The sequence below is a fragment of the Drosophila virilis genome, chromosome X (assembly GCF_030788295.1).
Source record: "Drosophila virilis strain 15010-1051.87 chromosome X, Dvir_AGI_RSII-ME, whole genome shotgun sequence".
Taxonomy (NCBI): domain Eukaryota; kingdom Metazoa; phylum Arthropoda; class Insecta; order Diptera; family Drosophilidae; genus Drosophila; species Drosophila virilis.
In genome coordinates this window covers 27,852,390-27,875,891 of record NC_091543.1, presented here as the reverse complement: position 1 = coordinate 27,875,891, position 23,502 = coordinate 27,852,390, and the positions used below count along the sequence as shown (strand labels likewise).

The 23,502-nt window shown below is 40.8% G+C and overlaps 1 protein-coding gene across 3 annotated transcripts in view; it reads left to right on the top strand.

Moving 5' to 3' along the window:
• The first annotated feature begins 542 nt into the window (after nt 1-542).
• Ptpmeg2 (Protein tyrosine phosphatase Meg2) overlaps nt 543-23,502 on the top strand; it is a 38,709-nt gene continuing 15,749 nt past the window's right edge. The window contains exons 1-3 of one of the 3 annotated variants that reach the window (XM_002055006.4): nt 543-691; nt 19,380-19,793; nt 19,867-20,097. In XM_002055006.4, coding sequence (XP_002055042.2) covers nt 650-691; nt 19,380-19,793; nt 19,867-20,097 — 687 coding nt within the window. In that variant the 5' untranslated portion in view covers nt 543-649. Of the gene's footprint in view, nt 692-9,996; nt 10,117-17,134; nt 17,256-19,379; nt 19,794-19,866; nt 20,098-23,502 lie in introns of those variants that run through there. The other 2 variants (XM_070211317.1, XM_032439288.2) reach the window with 2 other exon arrangements.

Genomic DNA, 23,502 nt, shown 5'->3' with positions numbered 1-23,502 from the left:
TGATATTATTCGTACTGAAAACTGGAATTTTTATATAACAATTAATAAAAATTTATTTTGTATTACATTCATGTCGGCTAAAAGAAAACAATTTGCGAGTGGTGTATTCGCTTCGCAATAGTTATTCTCAAGATCGATTCATGCATCAAGCTCATTTAAAAACCAATTTAACCTAAGATATATTATATTGGTAGCCAACTTCGCAAATAGGAGATTTATATGTTAACTTCACAGTGCCATTTTAAGCTTAACATGATGTTAATTAACGGGTTTGTTATTAGAAGTAACGAATTGAGCAAGTTAGTAAAAATGCGGGGCTGTTAGATTTGTTCCTATATGATACAAATATAAATCAGCTTCTAAAGTTGCTATTACTTTATGTCGCTCAATTATTTTTCTTCGGTCTAACATAGTTTATATAGAAAATTAGAGGTATGTCTTGTATGTTTGTCTTAATGTGGACTTCAATAAGATCAGATTGATCGATCACATTGTTAGATTAATCGATAGTACTTGCATCACAGTAGATCAAGTTCTTACTCGCAGCCAACTTAACGCGACTGACGTATACGTTCGCAGCCAACTTAGCGCGCAAAACAGCTGTTCGTGTGGTGAATACGAATCGCCGATACTGTTTCACATTCGTAAAATGGCGTCGGAGGTAGCGGTTGAACAACAAGACCAAGAATTTGTAAGTGTACAAAATAAGAATTGTTGAACCAATTGGATAGATACATATATGCTAGTAACAAAATGACACACGCCCTAAAACAATGCAAAATGATGTGTGTAAATACAGCAGAGCAACAATAAACAACGACACGAATTGCGTGCGTGTTCTCAACTGTGCGTGTGTGTATGTGGCTGTGCGTGCACTCGTTTGTGTGTGCGTGTGTGTGTGTGTGTGAGAGTGTATTAAGCGTGTATTGCAATGTGTTTCATCAAAATCTGTTGCGGTGTTCGGCGATTGCAAAAAACTGTGTACATTATTAAATGTGTGTGTGTGTGAGTGTGAAATATGCTAGCACGTGCTATTTACAAATAAAAATCATAACAGCGGGGCCCACGATGCAAAGCAATACATTCCTTTACAGTCGCCCACTGTGCTATCGGTGTTATCAGACAATAACAACACAACCAAATGAAAAAAAAAAAACAAAAACAACTATCGTGGGGAAGTGGAAGCTAAAGTGTGCGTTTGTTGTGTGTGTTGTGTGTGTGTATGTGTTTGTGTGCTTGTATTGCTTTGCCTTGCGTGGTGTAGCAAGTGGTTGCAACAACAAACGCCACACGTTCATGCCGTTGCTCTTGCTCTCTCACTCTGTCACGCCGTGGTAAATCGTTGCTGTTATTATCGCTGTTAATATCTCGCTCGCGCTGCATTTAGTAGGGAAAGTGATTTCCGTTGGCTGCACTTTTGGTTGTTGTTGCTGCTCTTGCATTTTACACTGACTGTTAAGTTGATGAGCGCTCGCAAAACCAGTTTACAGTTACAGTGCAAATCAATAAAGATCTCTGGTCCTCTTGTCCCCCCCCTTTCACTCCCTGCACCCGCTCTCTAGCATGTGCTCAAAATAGACTTCCTCCAGCTGACGCAGAGTTCATTGTTTGCTTAATCGCATCAGCGACGAGCAGAGGCGCCAGTTATTGTAACTGGAATGGGCAGTGTTGCCGACCTTGCACGAAGCTGCTTGAAATTCCAATGCGCACACGATATTCACACCATAGCCACACACACATGCGCACACATGCGCACACATGCAGCCCTACCTGGTCCAGGGCAGGCAAACTTTTGTGTATTATTGATGCGCATTTTGTTTATATGTATGTATATTGTTTACTTATTTTCCGAAGGCGCCAATGCGTCCATTTAGGTTCTGTTCCATTGAAGTGCCTTCAATTTGATTCCGTTTCGCTGGAATTTTGTTGCTTTTATTTTGCCTTTTTTAATCTGCCCAATTTCAAAGTAAAATCTACGCAATTTTCCACTTATTTGCGAATTTGTTTAGAGCGCATTTCATTCATTCATTTATTCCCCACCGAATTTGTTTATCTATTCGCCTGCGTGTGTGTGTGTGTATACACTACCACACGCAGTGTATATGCACACATTTATTAAGTTTATCTTCAAGTTAAATGTTGATCTTTTGAAATACGTTTAGCATTTGCACTCGACAGGTTCGATTTATTCAAATATACATGCATATAATCCTATTGGAACTATCAGTTGAATCGTTCGTAATTTTTACACCCTGAACCCATTCAAAATGGGTAGATAGGGTATAATGTATTTGTGCAAATGTATGTGACAGGCAGAAGAAAGCATCTCCGACCCCATAAAGTATATATGTATATATTCTTGAGCAGCATCAGCAGTCGAGTCGATCTAGCCATGACCGTCCGTCCGTTCGTATGTATTAAGAGATTTTGGCTGTTTGTTTGTTGCCGATATTCGATAACTTGCCCCCTTTCCAAGTAATCGATAAAAATCGATATCGAATTTATGTTTTTATCGATAAAAATCGATATCGAATTTCTGTTTTTTGAGCAGTTTTGGCAAATAATAAGAGCTAGAGTCAGCAAACTGACATGTAGCTTTTAGAATAGTATATATATTTGCATTTGGTGTTGGAAGAAAAGGGTTCAGGGCATTCCCTAGTCGGGAGCTTCCGACTAGAACCACTTACTTGTTTTACTGCTGTTTTCACTCATATTTCGAAAAGTGTGAAATACATTTTCCCAAAGATTTTTGAGTATAATTTTGAACTAGAACAAGTTGCATACAACTGTTCTCATCTAGATGTCCAGAAGGCGCTTGACCCTTGGTTTCCATTTTTAAGGGAATGGGCTTAAAATAGTTCAATTGTTGTATATATATTGTTGTATATATATATATATATATATATATACAACAATATATATATATATATGTTTTAGAAGCTAAGTTCTGTTTCAGGGCTAGACGCAATGGTAAAGGGTATCTTTCGAGTCGAGCACTCTAAATTCCATTTTACTAATGTGACCAATTTAGAATAATCTTTTGTCAGGGCTGCAAGCCGCAAAAGTAGTCCAGCGACTGTTAAGAGTTAATGTTTTTTTAAAGCCGATTAACCAGGGCTTAGTTCAAGCTTTGGTCAAATCCAGGGCATAAATTCTCAGAAGAAAAGAAATGTGTTTCCCTTTTTTTATTAAAATTTGGAAAGCTCCGAACGTGAACCAGTTCGGTTGCCGAACACATTGAAATCGTTTTCTTTTCAGATATTAAAACAAAAAACAAATCATATTTTTGGTAAAATATTTCAATAATATGGCCGCACATATTACATCAAGTGGATTGTGTATAAGAGTTCAATAACAATATGAATCTGGCTATATGCACGCGTTGTATATGTATTTTGTTATTGCACAATTTGTGTATATTTTGTATGCATAATTGATTTCACTTGAACTGCAATTGCATGGCGTATTGTTGTGTTGCATGTTCGTTTGCTGAATAAATCAAATTGCTCATAAAAAGAGGCAAACAGCAGCCCCTAGCTGAGTGTGTGTGTGTGTGTGTGTGTGTTGGTGTTGTTATGAAATATTTGTGTCCCATTGCATTTACTCTGGTTGTTTATCCTTGTGCCCGGACTCTGAACCCCAATGCAGCCACACAATGGGGCAGCCAGAAAAAGTACAATAACCTTTTTGGCATCCAGGGTGAGGGTGTGCACAGCTAAGGGCTGTGATGGATGGCGGGGTGGTGGGGTGGCGGGTGTAATGCACTTTTTATACCCCGCAGCAAATAGTTTTATGGACTGACTGATTTTGTGCGAATGTATGCAACAGCCTAAGGAAAGCAAGGCATACATGCATGTGCATATATGGAAGGAGCTGAGCATGAGAAGTCTTTTGCATTCATTTGGATCGAAAACTATCGAGTCTTTGAAGCATATCTCAGACTAGAAATATATCACCCTCTGTTCGGAACGCGACTACCATAGTCAAATCGAGTGTATATTACGGCAGCTGAGAGCTGTTTACAGGGTATCTCTTCGTCTCTTTGAGCTAACTGTTTTGTTTGTTGTCAGCCTGTTGCTGCGACCACTTTTCATTTCGCTTGCCTTTTGCTGCGGCTTCTGACTGACTGACTGACTGACTGACTGACTGACTGACTGACTGACTGACTGACTGATTGACTGACTGACAGTGTGACTGACTGACTGACTGTTTTCCTCATTTGCGTTGATTAAGCCCTCGAGCTGCTTTCAGATAACAACAATAAGTTTTATGAAAGGCACAAATAAAATACATATTTCCATAGACTTCTATATACATTTAACAACATGAACTGCCTGACTGCCAAATACACTGTTCAGAGCGCAACAGTAGGTAAAAGGCAAAGAGTTTTAAGCTGAGACTATAGAAATTATTCTTAATTAACTTTATAAATTTACAGGAATGGAAAGTAATGCAAATGTTATTGCATCAGGGCTGCAAATCAGTTTTGAATCGAGTCGAGCATTCCAATTAATGTCTTACTATGAATCGAAGCAGTTGCCCGAAAAACAAAAGAACCAAACTAGAGTCTAACTAGATTTTTCTTCAAAACTTCAAATTCAAAACGTTTTATAAATATATAACAAATGAGGGTTTGAACTAGTTACGCGAAACGAACCTTAAGCTGGTTCAATGTCCGAACCGAAACCAGCGACAAAACATTTGTTTTTTTTATATGTAGCCCTTGCATGTCGAGCCAAATCCCATATACTCTGTTTCACTAAATGAACAGAGTATTAAAACAAAATGCGATGTGCAGCAAACACACACACACGTATGTTTGTATGTGTGTGTGTCTCTGTGTGTGTGTGTGTAGTTGAAAATGGGTCAGCACGCTGCGGCCGTCGCTATCACTAACACACACACACACACACACACACACACACACTGTAAAGACAGCAAAATGGAGCAGCAACCACCCGACCAAAGCCCAGGCTCCTCTGCCACCTCGCCCCTCTGCTCACGCCACTGTTGCTGGGCCTAAAACCCCAAGCCAAAATAGTGAAGCCCCATTCCGGGTCTGTCTGGGGGCTAAGACGCTGCGCTCAGCACTCAGCACTCAGCACTCGGCGCCCATTGCCCAGGGCCTAAATGCTTAGTCACTCCACCTAGACGAAGTATTCAAAAATAAACAAGCGAAATTGAGCCAAAATGCAAACATCGTGCACTACAACGAATACCGCAATACTCTACAGTTCGCACACAAATCGGGCATAGCAATTGATTAAGTCGCAGGCATTTCCCACAAACCCAAAGGCGAACAAGTAATATTCTGTATAGTACAGGAAATTCGTTAAATATTTGAATTTAACAGAATTTGAGTGAAAGTCGCGTTTGGCTCCATTATACGACTTGTTATTCGCTTTTTCAGAAACTGTATTCCTTTTCTAGGAAATCTATAAGAGCTTCCTTTGGTTATTTTTCATGACAGAACTGCCAACCCAAACAAAAAAAAGTCACTGGTTCGGTGCATGGTTTGAACCAATTCTCTTCCAGATTCCAGATTTTGATAAAAACTTGAAACAATTCAATTTTATTGTTGTACTTAAATTTATTGAATATTTTGTATATTATAAATAGCAGATTTTGGCTCGTTTGATTATTTTGACAAAACAGTTGACATAGCAAATGGACTTTTGATTGTGGTGGCAGCGTATCTGTAAATGGAACGCACAAAAAATGGCACAAACCGAACCCTTTTAATATAAAATGTTTTCGCTCTTCTTCTATCGTCGAAGCACACAATGCAAGCCTACATATATATATATATATATATATATATATATATATTCATTTGTGGCTATTGCGTTGTACCTTCCCGACGGAGTCGAAATATTTGCGCCATTTGTGCACATTTTCTTTTTGTGTTTAATATGCTCTTGGGGCAAAGTTAATTAAACTTGTATATTTCGCGTTCGGGCAACTTTCATATATTCCAAATTTCAGGTCTAGGACGAGCTATAAATGAAATAAGTATATTGAATTTGAGAAAATTCGCCCTGAATACTTTTTATATAAAGCCGCGTAATTGTTATGCTTCGAATGTATTTTAAGCTGGGCTATTTGAGGTCTTGGCTTTATGCATAAACAATAATATTTATTTTGTGGCGCAACTCAATTTATGATGCGCCAGACTCTTTCCACTTGTCATCTTTTTTGGTGTTATGTCCGGCAAGATTTTACATTTTCACCCAGTTTCCGCCCGTGAAAAATTAGAAATGAACTTGAACCATTTCCACCAAGAAGGGCTGGATTTTCCGAAAAGCGTGAGACATCACTTGAGTGCATTTCAACAAAGATCTTCGAAAGTGAGTTTGAGGCCGATCGGATGGTTAACCAAAAAGTGCAAAAGTTTTTCACGCTTTTTTCACATTTGCGGGTGGATCTACACTACACTACTACACTGAGAACTTCAGCTTTCAAGCTCTGTGCATTGATCACCAATCAGTCAAGCAATCAGTCAATCAATCAGTCAATCAGTATAGAGTATAAAATGTGATGCTTCGCAGATTTCTTAAAAGCTTTTAAAGCTTTTTCTATGTTACATTTGCCAATGAGTTGCGAGCTTTATCCAAAATTTGATGTAACGATAGATTTTGTTCTGTAAACTGAATTGTGGCTTGAAATGCACAATCCTGTGTGACGGCAGCTTCTTGTGGGGCTGTTCGGAGTTTATTGCAGCGACTTGAGTTCCATTTTATTTATGCATAATTGAGATAGAGCAAACAAATTTCTAGAAAGTATTATGCTTTTATTTTTGTTGTTGTTGTTTTCGTATTATTCTTTTCCCCTGCTGTTGCGTATTTATTCCAATCGCAGGTTGTTGAACTCCATATGTGACCGACCGGCCGAGTGGCTCGAGGCCCTCAGACTTCGAGACCCTCGTGGGCTGTTGCTGCTGTTGCTGCTTCCGCAACGCTTTCTTCTTCTAGACGGGCGCTTTATCGCCGTTGCTTTTGCCGCTCGAGCTGTTGTTGCTTTGTGTATACCCTAGCATTCGGGTATTTTGGCATTGTCACGAAACACTTCAAACTTAAGCTCTTAATCCTACTGTTAAAATGCATGTTTAGCGTTTGTTTGCCGATTACCTATAACTAAACACGTCGGCTATATAAGCTTTGACCCACTTTGACCTCATCTGGGAGGGGCGTGTAAGCTTCCTAGCTATCACGGCAAAAGTCAGTCAGTCAATCAGTCAAGCACTCGCTTCAGTTGCCCAATCATTTATACAATTCAAAAGTCAGCAAATTTATAAGAAGAGTAATTGCTTTGCTTTAGCATATAGGGTATTTAAACTTCGACTCACTTTTGTTTTTGGTGTCTACCTTTTACCTCGATTCGCTCGCTCAATGAGCGCTGTTAAAAGTTCAGCTCATCTGCGTTCTTTTGGCACGCTGTTATTGTTGTTGTTATTTCTAACAGTGGCTTTAACAGCGGCAGCAGCAACAGCAGCAGCGGTGCCTTTGTCTGACGTTTTATTTCCGCTGTCGCGGCTGCTGCTGCTGCTGTTGTCATCTGCCATCTCTTATCCATTGCGGCGTGCTCAAGTCTTGGTTGCAATATTCTTTTCTCTTTTTTTTTTTTTTCAATTGCATTTTGTTTGTGATTACTTTGGGGTCAGTCACTGTGCTGTCCACATCTCATCTACAGTCCGTCATATGTATGTGAGGCGCCGTAGGGCTGGCTTTCAAAAATTGTTGCAAATATGTTGTTAAAACCGAGTTGAAAGAACTCTAATAGAGCATTGATAATATCGCCGGACAGGCTCTGCTAGTGGCCATTGTTGTTGTTGTCGCTCTCTGTCTTTTTGATTGGTTTGACCGATTTACATTGTGAAAAGAAATGAGTTTTTTTTTTTTTTTTATTATTATTCTTATTATTATTATTATTATTTTTCTTTTTTCGTTTTCTAGCCATCTTGCTTCACAGACAAACATGCATGCATGTAGAGAAGAGCTTTTATTTTGGTCTCTCGCCCTACATTTGGTCCGTTTTTTATTTGCCATCTCTGATAATTAAAAAGCAACATTTGCCTTTTGCTGTTGCGGCTGCTCTTATTACTATTATCGCCGCTCTGCTTTGCTTTCAAAGCTGGCATCTTGCCCAACGTTTACAAATAACCGTTATTTCTCATGCACATACAATGCCATTACCAGAGCTTTTTGTGTGTTCGAATTTAATTAAAACTTTAACTGTTATATGCCAAGGGGCCGGGAGGGTCTTCTGTGCTGATCCTCTCTCTCTCTCTCTCTCTCTTAAGTTGCAACTCTGTTAAAGCTTATCGTATTTGCATAGCAACAGAAACCTGCAGGAGGTGAATTCGCGAAAAAACCCACCAATCGCGAGCTTTGCCATAGGACAAACTCCGTCGAGTACTGTTAACACTTGCATAATACTCTTTGACCAGATCTAGTGCAGCAGCAGCGCGTACAGCTAAATGCTTTTGGATGCTTTGCTGTTGGTCACGTTTTAGCGCAACGGCATCTCGGTCACAAAATGTCACATCATCGTGCGGTCTCTCCAGTTGCGTAACCAGAGCGAGCTGCACGAAAGAGGCTCAACTAATCCCATTTGGATCACTTTCTAAGTGGGTTGCTCTCTGCTGCTGTTGTTGTTTCAACTTGTTTGGGCTTTAGTGCCAGGGCTGCAGCAAGACTATTTTTTATCTCATGTGGAGAAAAACATAAATTTGTGATTTCTTTTTGATGCGGATTTCTGGCTATATACATATGTAAATATTCATTTCTTAAACATATATATAATTTGAACGCTGGCCTCCTCAACAATGAAAGAAAAAAACATTAAAAAGAAAGTTTTTAGCTTGATATATGCATGCAGCGGCAGCGGCAGCAACGGCAGCGACGCTTGATGCCGCAGCTTTTGTCTCTAGTGTCAATGTCACGCCCCTCGTCTGCTTAAAGCTGGCGTTTTGTTTAAATAATCGATGTGGCTATAAGAAAGCATAATAATAATAACAATAATCATGCACAAATGGTAGAAAACCAATCCCGAACCAGACCAGACCAACAACAACAATAACAGCAGCAGCTGCTGCCAACGGCGGGTGAAATTTTTCTCCGTTTAGACGGCGAAATTTCTTAACACTTTCATAAGAAGTCATAAAATAAAGCGTCTGACAAATGAGATAGAGGAAAGTAAAGAAAGAGAGAGAGGGAGAGAGACGGACTGTGTACCTACCGTAAATTAAAATTAAGCACAAAAGCTGCTCAGCGAGGCGTGTGCTTGACTTTTGACTCGTCAAATGCGCACTTCATTTCGCGCAATGAGCTTAATTTGGTTTCACATTTAGTTCCACTCTCTGCACTCTTGAGAGTGTAAATAGTGTAGAATTTCTACAAATAACAGCTGTTAGCTAACAGACATTGTTTATCCTTAGCTTTACATTTGCAGGCCTAGCTGTTCCTCTCTCCTCTCTCTCTCTCTCTATGTCTCTCTCTTTCTTGATCGGACTCTAGCTAGCTGACATTGAACTGTGTCAGTGGCAGCAGCAGCAGGCCCAACAAAAGCATGTAATGGGGCTGGCTGCTGCGTCGGCGCACTCACTGGGGCTCACTGCTGCTGCGCCGTGCGCTCTGTTTGCGCTGCGCTGCGGTGCGCTGCCTCTGCCTGCCTGCCTGCCTGCCTGGCCTGCCCGTTTGTTGTTTGCTGGCGGACAACTTTGCTGCTGCCTGCTGCTGGCCCCATCAGTCGTCGTCGTCGTCGCAGCCGCGTCGCGTTGTTCATCTTGTCTCTTGGCTGTTGCTGAACGCGCGCGCGCGTGTTTTTTCCTATTTTTATTTTATTTTTTTTTTGCGCTATATACTGAGAAACTGTAAATCATAAATATAAATCAGTATTTATTGTGCATCTACTGTTGATCAATAATGTGCTTTTGTTTTATGGCATTGTTATTCGATTTGGTTTTGTTCTATGTGAAAAGTGTGTTGTGTAAATGAGATCGTGCTCAACAAAATGCATCAGCCGCCGCAAAGCAAGGATAAGCCAGGAGCAGACCACGATTATGCCTATGCCAAAGAGAGCAGCTGCCATCGGCGCCTGTTCATGTGCATTGCCAAGGTGCTTATCCTTTCTCTCTTACACTCTTAATTATAAAATCAAAATTTGACTAACATTCGTGTGTTCCTCTCTCTCCTCTGCGCTCTTAATACTGTTTAATCGTACTTTCTATTAGAATATGCTAAACATAAGTATATTCAACAATTCGCTCTTATGCCCAAAAGCTCTAATTAAATTTGTGTGCATTGAAATTGCCAAGATGCTTCCTCTCTGTTCCTTACTCTCTCTCTTAACTATGTTCATTTGCTGATTAGCATATTCTACTCTTTTAACTAAAGTGCTTACTCTTACTTTCACTCCTTTGAAGATTGCATTTTTGACTCTTACACTTTAAGAGCTCGTATTTAAAATTAATTGATAATCAAAGTCTTGACTCAGTTAACTCTGCTTGGGCATTGCCCAGGTTGATTGGCTATTAAACGACTGCGGCTTTTATGCGTACCCGCTGTGCAGTCCCTCGTCTCCCCCCCCCCCCCAGTGCCTAGCCCTTTCGGTTTTGCAACCCTGCGGTGCTTGTCAGTCTCTTTGACTTTGACTTTAGCTTGTCGTGTGCTTTGCTCGCACCCATCAATTGCAGATGCACTCGCCAGGCGTGTTTTTGTTGCGCTATTTATAGACGCGCTTCATCAGTTTCTGTTCGCGTTTACTCTTTACCTTTCTTTAACTCACCTCAACTGAGCTGTCAGCTGCAGAGACCCGACGCCTGACTTTCAGTTTGATTTCCAGTTGTCTCCGCTACCTTTATCTATTCTTCTTTAGAATAATGCTTCAAGCGTGTGTGTGTTTGCATATATATATATATATATACATATGTATCTGTTAATAGCGCAGTGACGCCCTGAAAGCTAATAGCTCCAAGCTTGAGAAAGCTGTGTTATATGCTAGGTAGCAAGTTTATTTGTTTTAGTACACCGTTCACAAAATGAAATAAGCATGCTGGCTTAGTAATCGTTTGCTTTGTCCGATTAAATATTTTATTTTAACTAATTGCTTACATTAATAACAGATTATCTTATGACCCTATGACCCTATGCCAGTGATCTGTCCGATTAAGTATAACACTTATTACACTATTTCCAATCCAACGGTTTGCTTACATTATTGTCAGTAACATGTTATGTTAAACCAATGTTAACGATCTGTCCGATTAAGTATCATTCTTTGTACACTACATTGCATTACATTATTGTCAATAACATGTTATGTTAAACCAATGTTAACGATCTGTCCGATTAAGTATAACACTTATTACACTATTTCCAATCCAACGGTTTGCTTACATTATTGTCAATAACATGTTATGTTAAACCCATGTTAGCGATCTGTCCGATTAAGTATCATTCTTTGTACACTACATTACATTACATTATTGTCAATAACATGTTATGTTAAACCCATGTTAGCGATCTGTCCTATTAAGTATAACACTTATTACACTATTTCCAATCCAACGGTTTGCTTACATTATTGTCAATAACATGCGTTGTTAAACCCATGTTAGCGATCTGTCCGATCTGCCATTTAAAAGGAATTTAAGTAGGCTTTAAGCATAAACAATAAGGTGCAGCTGTCCACCTGTCTTTCGCGTTTGCCACCACTGTAAACAGCGTATTGCACAGTCGGAATATACCGGCTGTTATTTGTATCTACACAGTAGATAAAAAGTTGGGTTAAAGTTCATCGCCTAGATAAATCTTTGGCAATGCGATGAAAGTTTCTTTTTAGCTTTTCGGTTTTTATATTCTATATTAATTAACGATTGCCTGAGCTGGCAGTAAAGTTCTGACCTAAGTCAAACCCTTTTGTTCAGGCTTAACCATGGCAAAAACTATCTTTCCCTATTGAATTTGTGTTCCTTGTCGTGAAAACGAATTTACATAATTGAAAGCAGAATGTTTTCTTTGACGCAGATTAAATACCCTTGCGATAGGGTAACAACAATTCAAAAAACAAAACCTAAATAGCTTGGGCTTGCGCTCAAAAAAGCTTTTAGCCTATTTTTGTTGTTGTCTCTGTTAGCGTGTTAAGGAAACATGGCGTTGCCAGACCTATTTTGGTTTTTGAAGTGAAGTTGGCTGCGCGGCTGTCAATCAAAAGACTGACGCTGAATGTGATTGTCAACTGTGATGTATTCAATCGACAAGCTGTTTTTCGTTGGCAAGAGTGTATCCAATATTCGTGAATGGCACGATTTGAGAGTAACATGATTTGCACTCAAATTGAATTTATCTCAAATTGCTGTTCATATGCAAATCAGTTTAAGTCGAAAGGGGCGAGGCGTGCGGGAACTGGTTAACAATTGGCCATGCCAGAGCCCAGTTCCAATGCTCGGGCAAGCTCCAGTTGTTGGATTTGCCCCTTGCCCCTTCTTCTGTGCCCATCCAGCTTTGGCTTTTCAATCTCCATGCGACTGCGCACAAAGCGGAAGCATATTAAATGTGCTTTCAAGAGCATATTTTCATGCGAAAGTGTTTGGCCCCCCCCCGCTCCCTTGGCTACGCATAATGCGACCGGCGTCCATTTCCGGTTGCTGCTGCTGCAGAATCCAACAGTGGCAAACTGTGGCAAATGGCCGGCACAAAACAGCGGATGTTTCGGTGTGGGTTTTGAGTGCGGCAATCTGCCATTAATATCCTGCATCCTGCATCCTGCATGCTACTCCCTGGCTGGGGGCACAGACAAATTGCTCTGAAATCCATACGAAACCAGCTGGCTTTATTGGCTTCAAAATTGGCAAAAAGATTGAGAGACTGACGGAGATGGAAATGTTTTGCATGCAAATATACTCAAAAACGATTCGCTCTCGATGTGCAAGGGACTTTTCGCAGACTTCATGAGACTAACATATTGCGCACTCATTCAAAATCATCAGTCAGTCAGTCAGTTAGTCAATCAAATGTGATGTATTTAAACTCGCTCTCTGGGTAGATCGGACGAGTTCCACTCTGACCCAGCTGGCTGCTGATCCATTCAATTGGAACCCTTCTATTATTAACCAAACCGACGACACATGACACGAAGCCTGATGTTGATTCATGCAATTCATGCATTTGCTTAATCGATTCAGATTCATTCACAAGCAATTGTTCTCTACCTTGCTGTACCCTGTAAATTGTTAGAAGGGGCATACTCTAGTGTATTTGTATTCCTGAACAATCCAAGTCCGAGTTTATAGCAAGTTATCGATAAGTTTCGGCTTTTCAACTAAATCGATAGGCATCGATTTGGATAAGATTGTTGAGCATTAACGAGCATACTTTAAAAACATCTCGTGGAATGAAGACGTAAAGAAAGATCTGCTACTTTTGCCTTTGTGTGTTCAAAAGGAAGTTCAAATGTGGCTACAGGGTATGCGGCTAGTCGTGTATGCCCGGCCAACACGCTTCTTACACTTGTTGCAATCACGTTTAGCGTTTCGTTTCCGATCATATTCACTGATTAGTCACTATTTTCTAAATGAAACGTGTGCTCATTGCTGATCGATGCCGATCCGATCGCTGATTAAACACGATCTTTTGCATTGATCAACATTTATACATATACATGTACACATGCTTGTGTGTGTGTGTGTGTGTGTGTGTGTGTCTGCAACCGCTAATTTTGATACCCTCGTCCCATTTAATGTAAACGTAACTGTGCCCGCGCTAGGGGCGCTCGAATCAGAGAACATTATAGACTGGAAACTGTCATGCAACCGTGTCTTCCACTTTATTTTCCAGTTGCTCTCTCTTTGTATACCCCGCAGCGAACAGCAATGCATAAACTGAGGGGTATATATGTTCTGGATGAGAACGTAAAAGGGAAATACGAGCTGCAGACCTTGAGTTTCTTTTAAGTAAGTGTAAGTTTTTCCCCTAGATTCGCATAAGAGTTCCTTTGAACAGACGAAAAACGTAGATTTTAAGAGATTAAGCATGTAGATAATTTACCATGTAGATGGTTTCTGCCCCATTTTCATCATACTTTTGCTCTGAAAACACCAAAGTTATTCGACATTTACCATTGAGCAGAGAGAAGCTTTAGAGAAGCTTTAGAGAAGCAAAAGGCGTTACGTGCAGCATAACAGCATGTTTTGCAATGTACACAGAGTATCTGCTAGTCGGCGTCGCATTAAATCTGTTAATCGCGTATGTTGCCAAGCGGTTTACAGTTTTAAAATGTTTCTCCTTGTGCTTCTTGCTGCTTCTCGCTTCTGCTGCTGCTGCTGCTGTTGTTACTTTGCATGCGCAGTTATGAGCGCCAATGGAAAAGTTGGAAAAACGTTTCACTTGTTGCTCTATTAACTCGCCTCGCCGAGCTCTAATGGCCAATAATTTGAGGCACGTTCCGCCTGCTACTCGTCGCAACCGGAAATGCTGTTCTCCACAAGCACACACACACACACACTCACACACACACACACACACGTGTTTGCTCTTGTAGTTAAGCAACAATATTTGCTGAACTGTTCTTACAAATTTGTTTAACAATTTTGGCCTTTTCGTTTATGTACAAATTGCAACATGGCCAGCAACAATTGTCAGTCAGCTTTGTTTATTAACTGAAGAAGAATAGCAACAATTGTTGTCATATTTGTTGCAAAGCAAACAAGTCACAGAAAGTTGACTCTTTTCGAAATGAAAATGAAATGAACTTCAAAAGGGCGTTAATTAACTAAATTGTCTATGGTTAGGTTAGTTTAAGTTTAGTTAGGCTAGTTTAAGTTCCGGACATTGTAATCTTGGCAACAGACAATCGACCTTTATCGACCTTTAATCGTTTTCTAAATATGTTTGCTGAATGGCCAAAGTCTTAGCTAGGCTCCAGGTTCAATGTGCTATGCTTGACCGGAAATGTCTGCTGCCTGTTGCAAACACTTGCACATATAATGCCAGGCTAAAGGATACCCTGTAACAAAATATTCGTGTTAAAAAACCTGCATTTTGTATGTTAAATTTAGTTGAGAAATGGTTTGTTTTTTTATTGATATAGTGCCAGGCTAAAGGATACCCTGTAACAAAATATTCTTGCCTATAAACTTATGTTATAAAAATGCATTTTATGAGTTAAATTTAGCATAAAAATTGATTGTTTTATTATTGAATACTCTTATTTTTTTAGAGGGTATATTGGCAACCACGACGCGTGGGCGTGACGTGGGTAAGTCACTTAGTGTTGCCTCTAGCAAAGATTCCCTAAAGTGAAAGTTGCCCCATAACTAAAATATTGACTAAAATTCGACAGTCATTTATCTCATACACACACACACGCACACCCGTCCGTGTGCATGTGACGTCATGCGATCAGCTGGAATTCGATATAGAAATCGATCTTCATTTGGAAATATTGCTGTTGCCGACCTTAGCCAATGGGCAGGCCGCTTCTCGAATCGTTTATGGGAATTCCAATTGTTCGGTTTCTCATTTCTGTTTAATCACAGTTTTATCAGTTTCGGCTTTCTGGCACTCGAAGCTATATGCATCATCGCTTTATCTGCCACACCCACCGCTGAGGCTGTGTTTTGATATTTCGTGGAAACAATGGGCACAGAAAAAAAGGTGACGCACTCGCACCGCCAGCCTGTCAAAATTATCGCCTCTTTTCTTACACTGAACGCAAAACATAGGGCATACACAATTCAACTTATATTTATAATATGTTCATATATTCGCAGCTTGCTGCAATCTTGGCTATTCTCAAATGTGTTCATTTCGTTTTGTTGTGCGCTCTTTACTCCAAAAAGTTACGTAATATTTCTTATAAGTCAGCAATTTTATTTAACTGACGTTTATCATAATACGTGGAAAAACATTTCATCAGCCAGATAGATTGTTTTCTTGTTTTCGCCAGACGTCATGTTCGTGTCTCTGCCAGGTTCTCAACGACGTCAGATGCTCACGTACGGCAATTGGGCAAAAAAAAAACAACTTAATTTTCTCGACTTAGTATCTCATTAAGTTAAATGCATTCTCCAATAACTCCGATGTCTATAGTCTAATCTTTATCCAAGTTATCCATGAATTGCAGAAACGGAAAATAGATGCCTATATATATATATATATATATGTACATACTAGTTTTGAGAGTGTGCTCATTAAATGTACCACTAGTGTATTCAACGAAATTTCTCACAGTGTATCGCTACAGCCTGTAATCGTTGCCGATGACGGCACATATGCTCTAACCTCCTGTGCACGCTGCTGACAGCGCTGCCAGCGGTAACGGCAATGGCAACGGCAACGACGACGGCGACGGCGACGGCGACGGCGACTGCGACTGCGACCGATGCAGCAGGAGTGACATATGGACAGTCGAAACGCGAAACGGGATGACTCAAATTGTTGGCATGCTAGGGCAGCGACGTCAACGCCAGCGGCGACGTCGACGTCGCTAACGCTTTTGACCAATCCGAGCGGCGCATGCGTTGTTAGCTTTGCTTCTTGGAATTGTACCTGTCGAGCGATTCAAACCTTCGGTCTTTTAACTGTTTGTCTGTCTGTCTGTTTGTTTCTTTGCTCTTTTTTCCCCCTCATCCTCCAACACGAGACGACACGTCACGACACACACCCCTGCAGTCCAATGCAATGCGGTTCAATAAAGTTCGTTAACATGGCTCGGCTGGGCAGCAATAGCAGCAGCAGCAGCAGCAGCAGCAGCAGCGGCGGCAGCGGTAAATAGTCATCAAAGCAGCGGCGCGTCGCGTCGACGCCAACGTCAACGTCAGCAGCAGCAGCAAAGCGCTTGCTATCAGCAGTTGCCTTTGTGTTGTTGTTTCCCTTGTTGCTTTTGTTCTTGTGCTTGCTGCTGCTGCTGCTGCTGTTGTTCTTGTTGCTGCTGCTGCTGTGCGCTTTGTTGTTTAATTTGCTGCTAGATCGCAGCGCGCTGCCTTTTTTTCCGTTTCAGTAATGAAAGAAACTTTGAAAGCGTCGTGTCGCGAATTTCAGTGTCGCCACAGAAACAAACGGAAAGCCCCAACTGCATACTATACCGATATCGATACAGTTATCAATTTATACAATATATATATATATATATACACATATATATATTGAGTATATGAAAGTGTGCCCCTCTTTTTTTATTTTGTAATTGTTTTTGTGCCTGCCTCTGTGTGTTTCAACATGGTGCATCTCTATCAGCGTCGACGCAATCGCGAACAGGTGGGTGGCGTCAGCGATTAGGTCACAAAACATTCACCGCCCCCCCCCCCCCCCCCCCCCCCACTCACGCATCGCTCCCCGCGCGCTGTCATTGTAATTTCCCGAAGAAGCGAACTAAATTGGCCGCCGCCAACGTGCAATGCATGTCAAGTATCTAATTAGCTAACGCAAAACGCATAAGAACGAAAGCCAACCAACTAAGGAGCCCGAAATAGAATTAGGAAGTGGAAGTGGGAAGTGACGACACACAAGTGGGAGGGGGGGGATTGAGGCCAGCCATTGAGACAATGTGCTGCCTGGCAAGACATATTATTACATTACGTACGCCGCTTCAGATTCAGCTCTAGTCCACTTGAGCCCCACTTTGATACATTTCCAAGAAATGTTCGCGCATGCAACGTTATAAGAGGCCAATCAACAAATGCTACCACCTCGATATCCCCCTTCCAACTGGGAATCGGATTTGCATTTAACCGTTTTATTTGCCTCGGCATATATGCCCTTGCCAATTCCAGAAAACTATCCGATTTTCAGAAAATCCAATTAGACAGCTGTTCACAACAAATTTCTTTTTTCTCTGCTGCTGTTGAGCTCTTGCCATATTTGTCTAAGTATACCTGTGCTCGAGTATGCTATAAGCTTATCGGTTTGAGTGCTTGTGAAGGGGTTGATAGGGTGTGTGTGTGTGTGTGTGTGTGTGGCAATTCCTGCGATTGATAAGCCCCACAATTGAGCGTGTGTTAAGATTAAGGAAATCAATAAAAGGGGTTGGGGGGCATATATGCATGTACATGTATATGCATACATGAGAAATTCTGGCAATATCTGTTAACTTTTACTCGGAAACAGTTTATTTCAAATTAATCAACATATTATGTGTATCTGTGAATTTATGAAGAACTGTAAACTCTTTCCGAGTAATTCATATTTGATAGCAAATATTACACTGCTCCCTAATTAATTTTCACATTAATTATGCATGCATGAATTGCACTTAAATATGTATATATGTATGCATTGCCATTCAGGTTTTGCTATAAATTACAAACTATACGATTCGAAAAGTCTTTAAGATAGAGCTTTTCGGAAATAATGTTCAAGGGGATTTGTATGCTTAGCATTATCTCTTGCAAATAGTTGGCAAATGTCTTGGGCTGAGTTCTAAAAACAATATTGTGTATCGCCAATGCATCTTCCAGGCGATAGCGAGCCACATGCACACACCTGGCCCACACAGCCTGTTGATTGTTAATGAGCTTAAGACCTGTGCATTGTAATTGGTTCGATTTGCCAGGCAGCTGTGTGCTGTTAGCTGGGCTCGGCTCAAGGCTCAAGGCTAATGCAACTGGTCGAGCTCCATATGCTTAACGTTTCGTCTATTGGAATTGATCAATCTATTAATGACTCGCATGGCAATTATTTTCATTACTAATTGCACACAATGGCGTAATTTCTCAGCCAGTACACTAATATCATCGTGTGCTCAGCCAATGCGGTTTATTGTGAAAGTAATGTCCCCATTAAAAAGACAATACATATGTGAGTTTCTATTAATCATGGCTCAAGTGGTTAATACAGCTGGTTTGTATATGAAAATGACAATGAACACACAAAAAAAAACCTCTAAATTAGCTAATTATAAGAATTCGGAAACGATGATAATCAAATCAAATTAAGAAAAATTACAAAAATTTGCCGAATAAGTCAACTTAGTTTTTCCCCCAACTTCTCTAATTGAGGCAAAGTGATCGACTAGTCAATACCCTGCACCATGATCGAAATTTTATTTAACAGAAATAAAAACCTAAAACTTTAAGCTAAACTTTTAATAAAAGCTTTAATATTGATGCCTAACAATATAGAAAATTATTGTAAATCTTTGAAAATCTTGACATATGTATATATGCCAGAAAATGGAATAGTTCTTATAGTTATATAGATAATCCATTTAATGTGTCAATATAATATTAGTTTATAGTCAGAGTTTTGAATAGGATAGACCCTATTTTCCAATTCAATTATTTGTTTGTCTTTGGTGTTACTTTGATTTGCAATTTGTTGTTGTTTTTTTAGCAGAGATGCCTAATTGCCGATGTTGTCATTTCATTTTATGCTACTTCACAGGCTGTCAAACAATTTATTGATCTCTGCAACAATTTAGGCGCCAACTGCAGCCAAGCAACAGCAGCAACAGCCGCCGCCTCCTCGAATGCCAGCACATCCAGTTTCCACGTACACATCAATACACAGCAACAACAGCAACAACAGCAACAACAACAACAGACAACAGTCGCTTTAGACACACAAAATCCATCAACAACAACAGCATCATCATCGTCGTCATCATTGCCCATCAGACGTCACATCTCGCACACGACGGCCGTCAAGTTCTTGTACGCCCGTAAGTTTGATATACCACGCGCCGTGTCTCTGTATGAACAGCATGAGCAGATCCGGCAAAGGGAATACCTATATAACATTGATGCGGGTGTGGAGCCGTTGCGCTCCGAGCTGCAAACGGGCAAATTTACAATACTGGTGCGTACCACTCGATCTCGACTAGGCCGAGATCAATCCAGCAACTAACTGTATCTGCATCTTTTGTTCTTAGCCGGCGCGCACTTCGAGCGGAGCGGCGATTGCGCTCTTTACGGCCAATCGGCACAGTCCGCTAAGCGCCTCGCATACGACCACATTACAGGGTATTGTCTATCAGCTGGACTGTGCGCTGCAGGATACGGAAACGCAGCGTGCCGGACTTGTTTTTATCTACGATATGAGTGGATCCAAATATTCGAATTTTGATTATGATCTATCGCAAAAGATTCTCACGCTGCTCAAGGTGAGTTTTTTTCTTTCTAACATTTTCCATTGCATACTTTTCGGCTGCGATTGAAATTTACCTTGCCCGAGCTTGGCACACTTTGCGTTTGTGGGTTATGTGGGTCACAAGGCCACGGGAGTGTGTGTGTGCGGGTGTGAGTGCGTGTCACACAAATTTGAATACATATATATACATATATGTCGTCCCCAAAGGCACATCTATTGTGCATTTCATTTAACGTTGGCATTTTGTGTCTTCAAGCTGAAAATTTGGTTTCATTTCGTTGGTTTTGTAAAAATACCCTTGCTTTTTTTTTTGGTTGCGGCATTATAACTCTGGCGCAAAACTATGTTTACCCTGAACTCGTTAAAAAGGATATTGTGTAATTTAAGCAAAATGTGTGTGAGAGGCGGAAGAAATCAAGTAAAGTAAAGTATCGACGAAAGTTCGTATCTTTAGATGAAAGATATATTTTCTCGCATTTTATCCTGTCACCCATTTTTCGAATATTGTTAACTATCTTAGGATGAATCGGTCAAAAATGCAGTTGTTATACAAATAACAAAAAAAAGAAAGCCTGGGGATGTGATGCCCACAAAAATCCAATTAATGTGGCCTGCACCTGAATTGTGGTTGTTGCATTTAAGTCTGCCTTAAACCAGTTGTTTGTGGCTGCCCCAGCCCCAGGATGGCAACAAGGTGCTCCTTGTGGCTGCTTCACTGGAAGAGCCAACAAACGAGCGACTCGGAAATCCTTTTTTAAGCAGCGCTTCAACGGAAATAGTTGAGCTTTATAATCAGCGTCGCAACAATGCCAGCTTACACACACACACGCACACACACACACACGCACACATTTAGAAGAGACGACCACGCGCGGACACACACACGCGCGCACGCACACATAGGCAGCGCTGTGGCGGTCAAATCGGTGCCTTTTATACGCCTACGCCAAAAACTGGGACCTGCGAGTTAGACGTCATTTTCTATTTTAACTAAGCCGTGTAGGGGCGAGGGGAAGGGCTGCGCTTGGGGTAGCTGCTGCAACAACAAAAAGGGAAAACAAAAACAGGTAGCTGCTAATCTGCCTGTTTTCCATCTCATTCAGTTTTATTTGCTGGGGCAGCTAATATGACAAAGGCAGCAAATGATGCACACACGCATGCTATGCATGTGCATGCAGTGTGCATGTGTAGGCGTGCATGCAGTGTGCATGTGTAGGCGTGCATGTGTGTGTACACACGCGCAGTGCGTTTCCATGGCACTTCAACATTAAAGAATGCGCGGGATTATGCAGAGGCAATGGACACACACATGGACATAAATATATGCATATACATACATTAGTGGGCACGTGTATAGCAAGAGCAACGCACAATGCAAATGTGTGTGTAAATAAATATGCATGTGCTTGTACATGTACACAAAAGGTGTTACAAACACCGGCCGGTAGAGATCAAGTCAATAGGTAGATAGATGTGCACATACAATTACATATAATATGCCTACATGTGTACATAAAAATATGCATACAACTGTTTTTAAATCAAAACGCAAATACGAAAAAAAAAAAAGCTCAACAATACAATAATTTGCGTGGGCACAAAGCAGCGACGGCGGCAGCAACAGCAACAGCAACAGCAGCAGCGACGGCGGCAGCGCAGCAGCATAATAGCTGAGAGGCTAAACAAATTGAGAGCAGCACGCGCTTTGCTCTCACATGCGTGCGTGCCTGTGGCTGTGTGCGTGTGCATGTGTGACAGAGTGGGAGAGAGTGGAAACAAATTGGAATTAAGCAAGGTAAAGCACTGCGAATGAATTTGTTGTGCTGCACAGTTTAACAAAAGTGCGAATGATAATAAAGTAAATAAAATAAAGTAAACTTATTTATGTACTCTCATAATGTTGTCGAAACTATGGCATTGTTTAAACGAAAGCTCGTTTTATCTAATAGATTTGAATTGTTCAATGACAGATAAAGTTTTCAACCACCATAAAAATTATTTGAAAGATGTAACTGAAAATGAATCTATTTTTCGATTCAATTAAGCAAAATTAGAAGAAAAGAAAAAAACAATAAATTGCTAGCCACTGTGCAGTAAAGTAGTTTACGGCTTAAGCGCACTCTCACTCAGTCACACACATACACGCAAGGGTTTCACTGGCGTATGCGTAACACTTGCTATCTCACATTACGCATACGCAGCGTATTGTACCTGAGCATGTGGTGGTCAATGCTAAGTAAAAGCTCTGGTATGCCCATATACATATTTGATATATACGGAAAGATTACATGCATATTGGAAAGCGATCGTAAAGCTTAGTGCGTGGCACATTGCAACAGCTGCTACACAGTAAACACACAAACACACACACACACGCACGCACACACGCACGCACGCACGCACTCATTCAAAGTCACACTGACACATTTTCACTCTCGTTTTTAGCGCGCTCGCTTGCTCTCAGCTGTCGGACAGCACAGTTTTGGTCGCTCGCACTCGCGCTCGCACTCCCACCTAGCACTCTCAGTTCGGTCTCACGAGCAGCTCTCGTTGCGAACGCGCGCCGACGCTTCTGGCTATCTTTTGCTTGATTAACTAATTCAGTTGACGAGTTCTAGTCGAACGTAATAGATTGATTATAAGCAACAGCAAAGCCAAAGAGAGCTACAAAATAAAAACGTGCGTCGTGCGTCGAGCGTCGAGCGTCGAGCGTGCGTTATGCGTTGTGCGTCTTGTGCTGTGCGTTTTGTCGTGCCGGCTCGATAACCGTTTCCGTTACGCCCTGCCATTCTCATTCCTCCCACCATTCGCCGTTAACGTCTGTTGGAGGCAGCGCGCGTAGTTCGGAAGCAAAAGTTTTTTGTTGTGTTTCGTGTTAAACTTCAATTTCTTAAAACACAAGCAACGTTTTATATATGTATGTATGTATGTATGTATGTATGTATGTATGTATGTATGTATGTATGTAGGTAGCTGCACTGCTCAACTCAACTCAACTCAACTTAATTATCTGCTATATAGAATTGATATTGTTATTTTTAGGCTCTCTCTCTCTCTTTCTCTCACACACACATGCACACATGCACATATTCACAGATTAAGAGAGCTGTGTGCGTTCATTCATTGCTCAGTTGGCTTAAATAAGTATATTGCGTCGATATTTTTTGTGTTATTTTTACAACGTGCGCTTTCAGCTTGTTGTTGCTGTTGTTGTTGTTTTTGTTGTAGTTACTGTCTGACATTGACGCAAACGTTAAAATATATGTATAAACATATGTACATACATGTCTGCTATTTGTATGTCAGTGTGTGTGTGTGTGTGAGTTGCTTGTGAACTTAAAATGCAAATTCAAAGTCAACGCCAGTATTTACCTCAAATTGTTGTACCACTTCTTTTATACAAACACATACCTACATA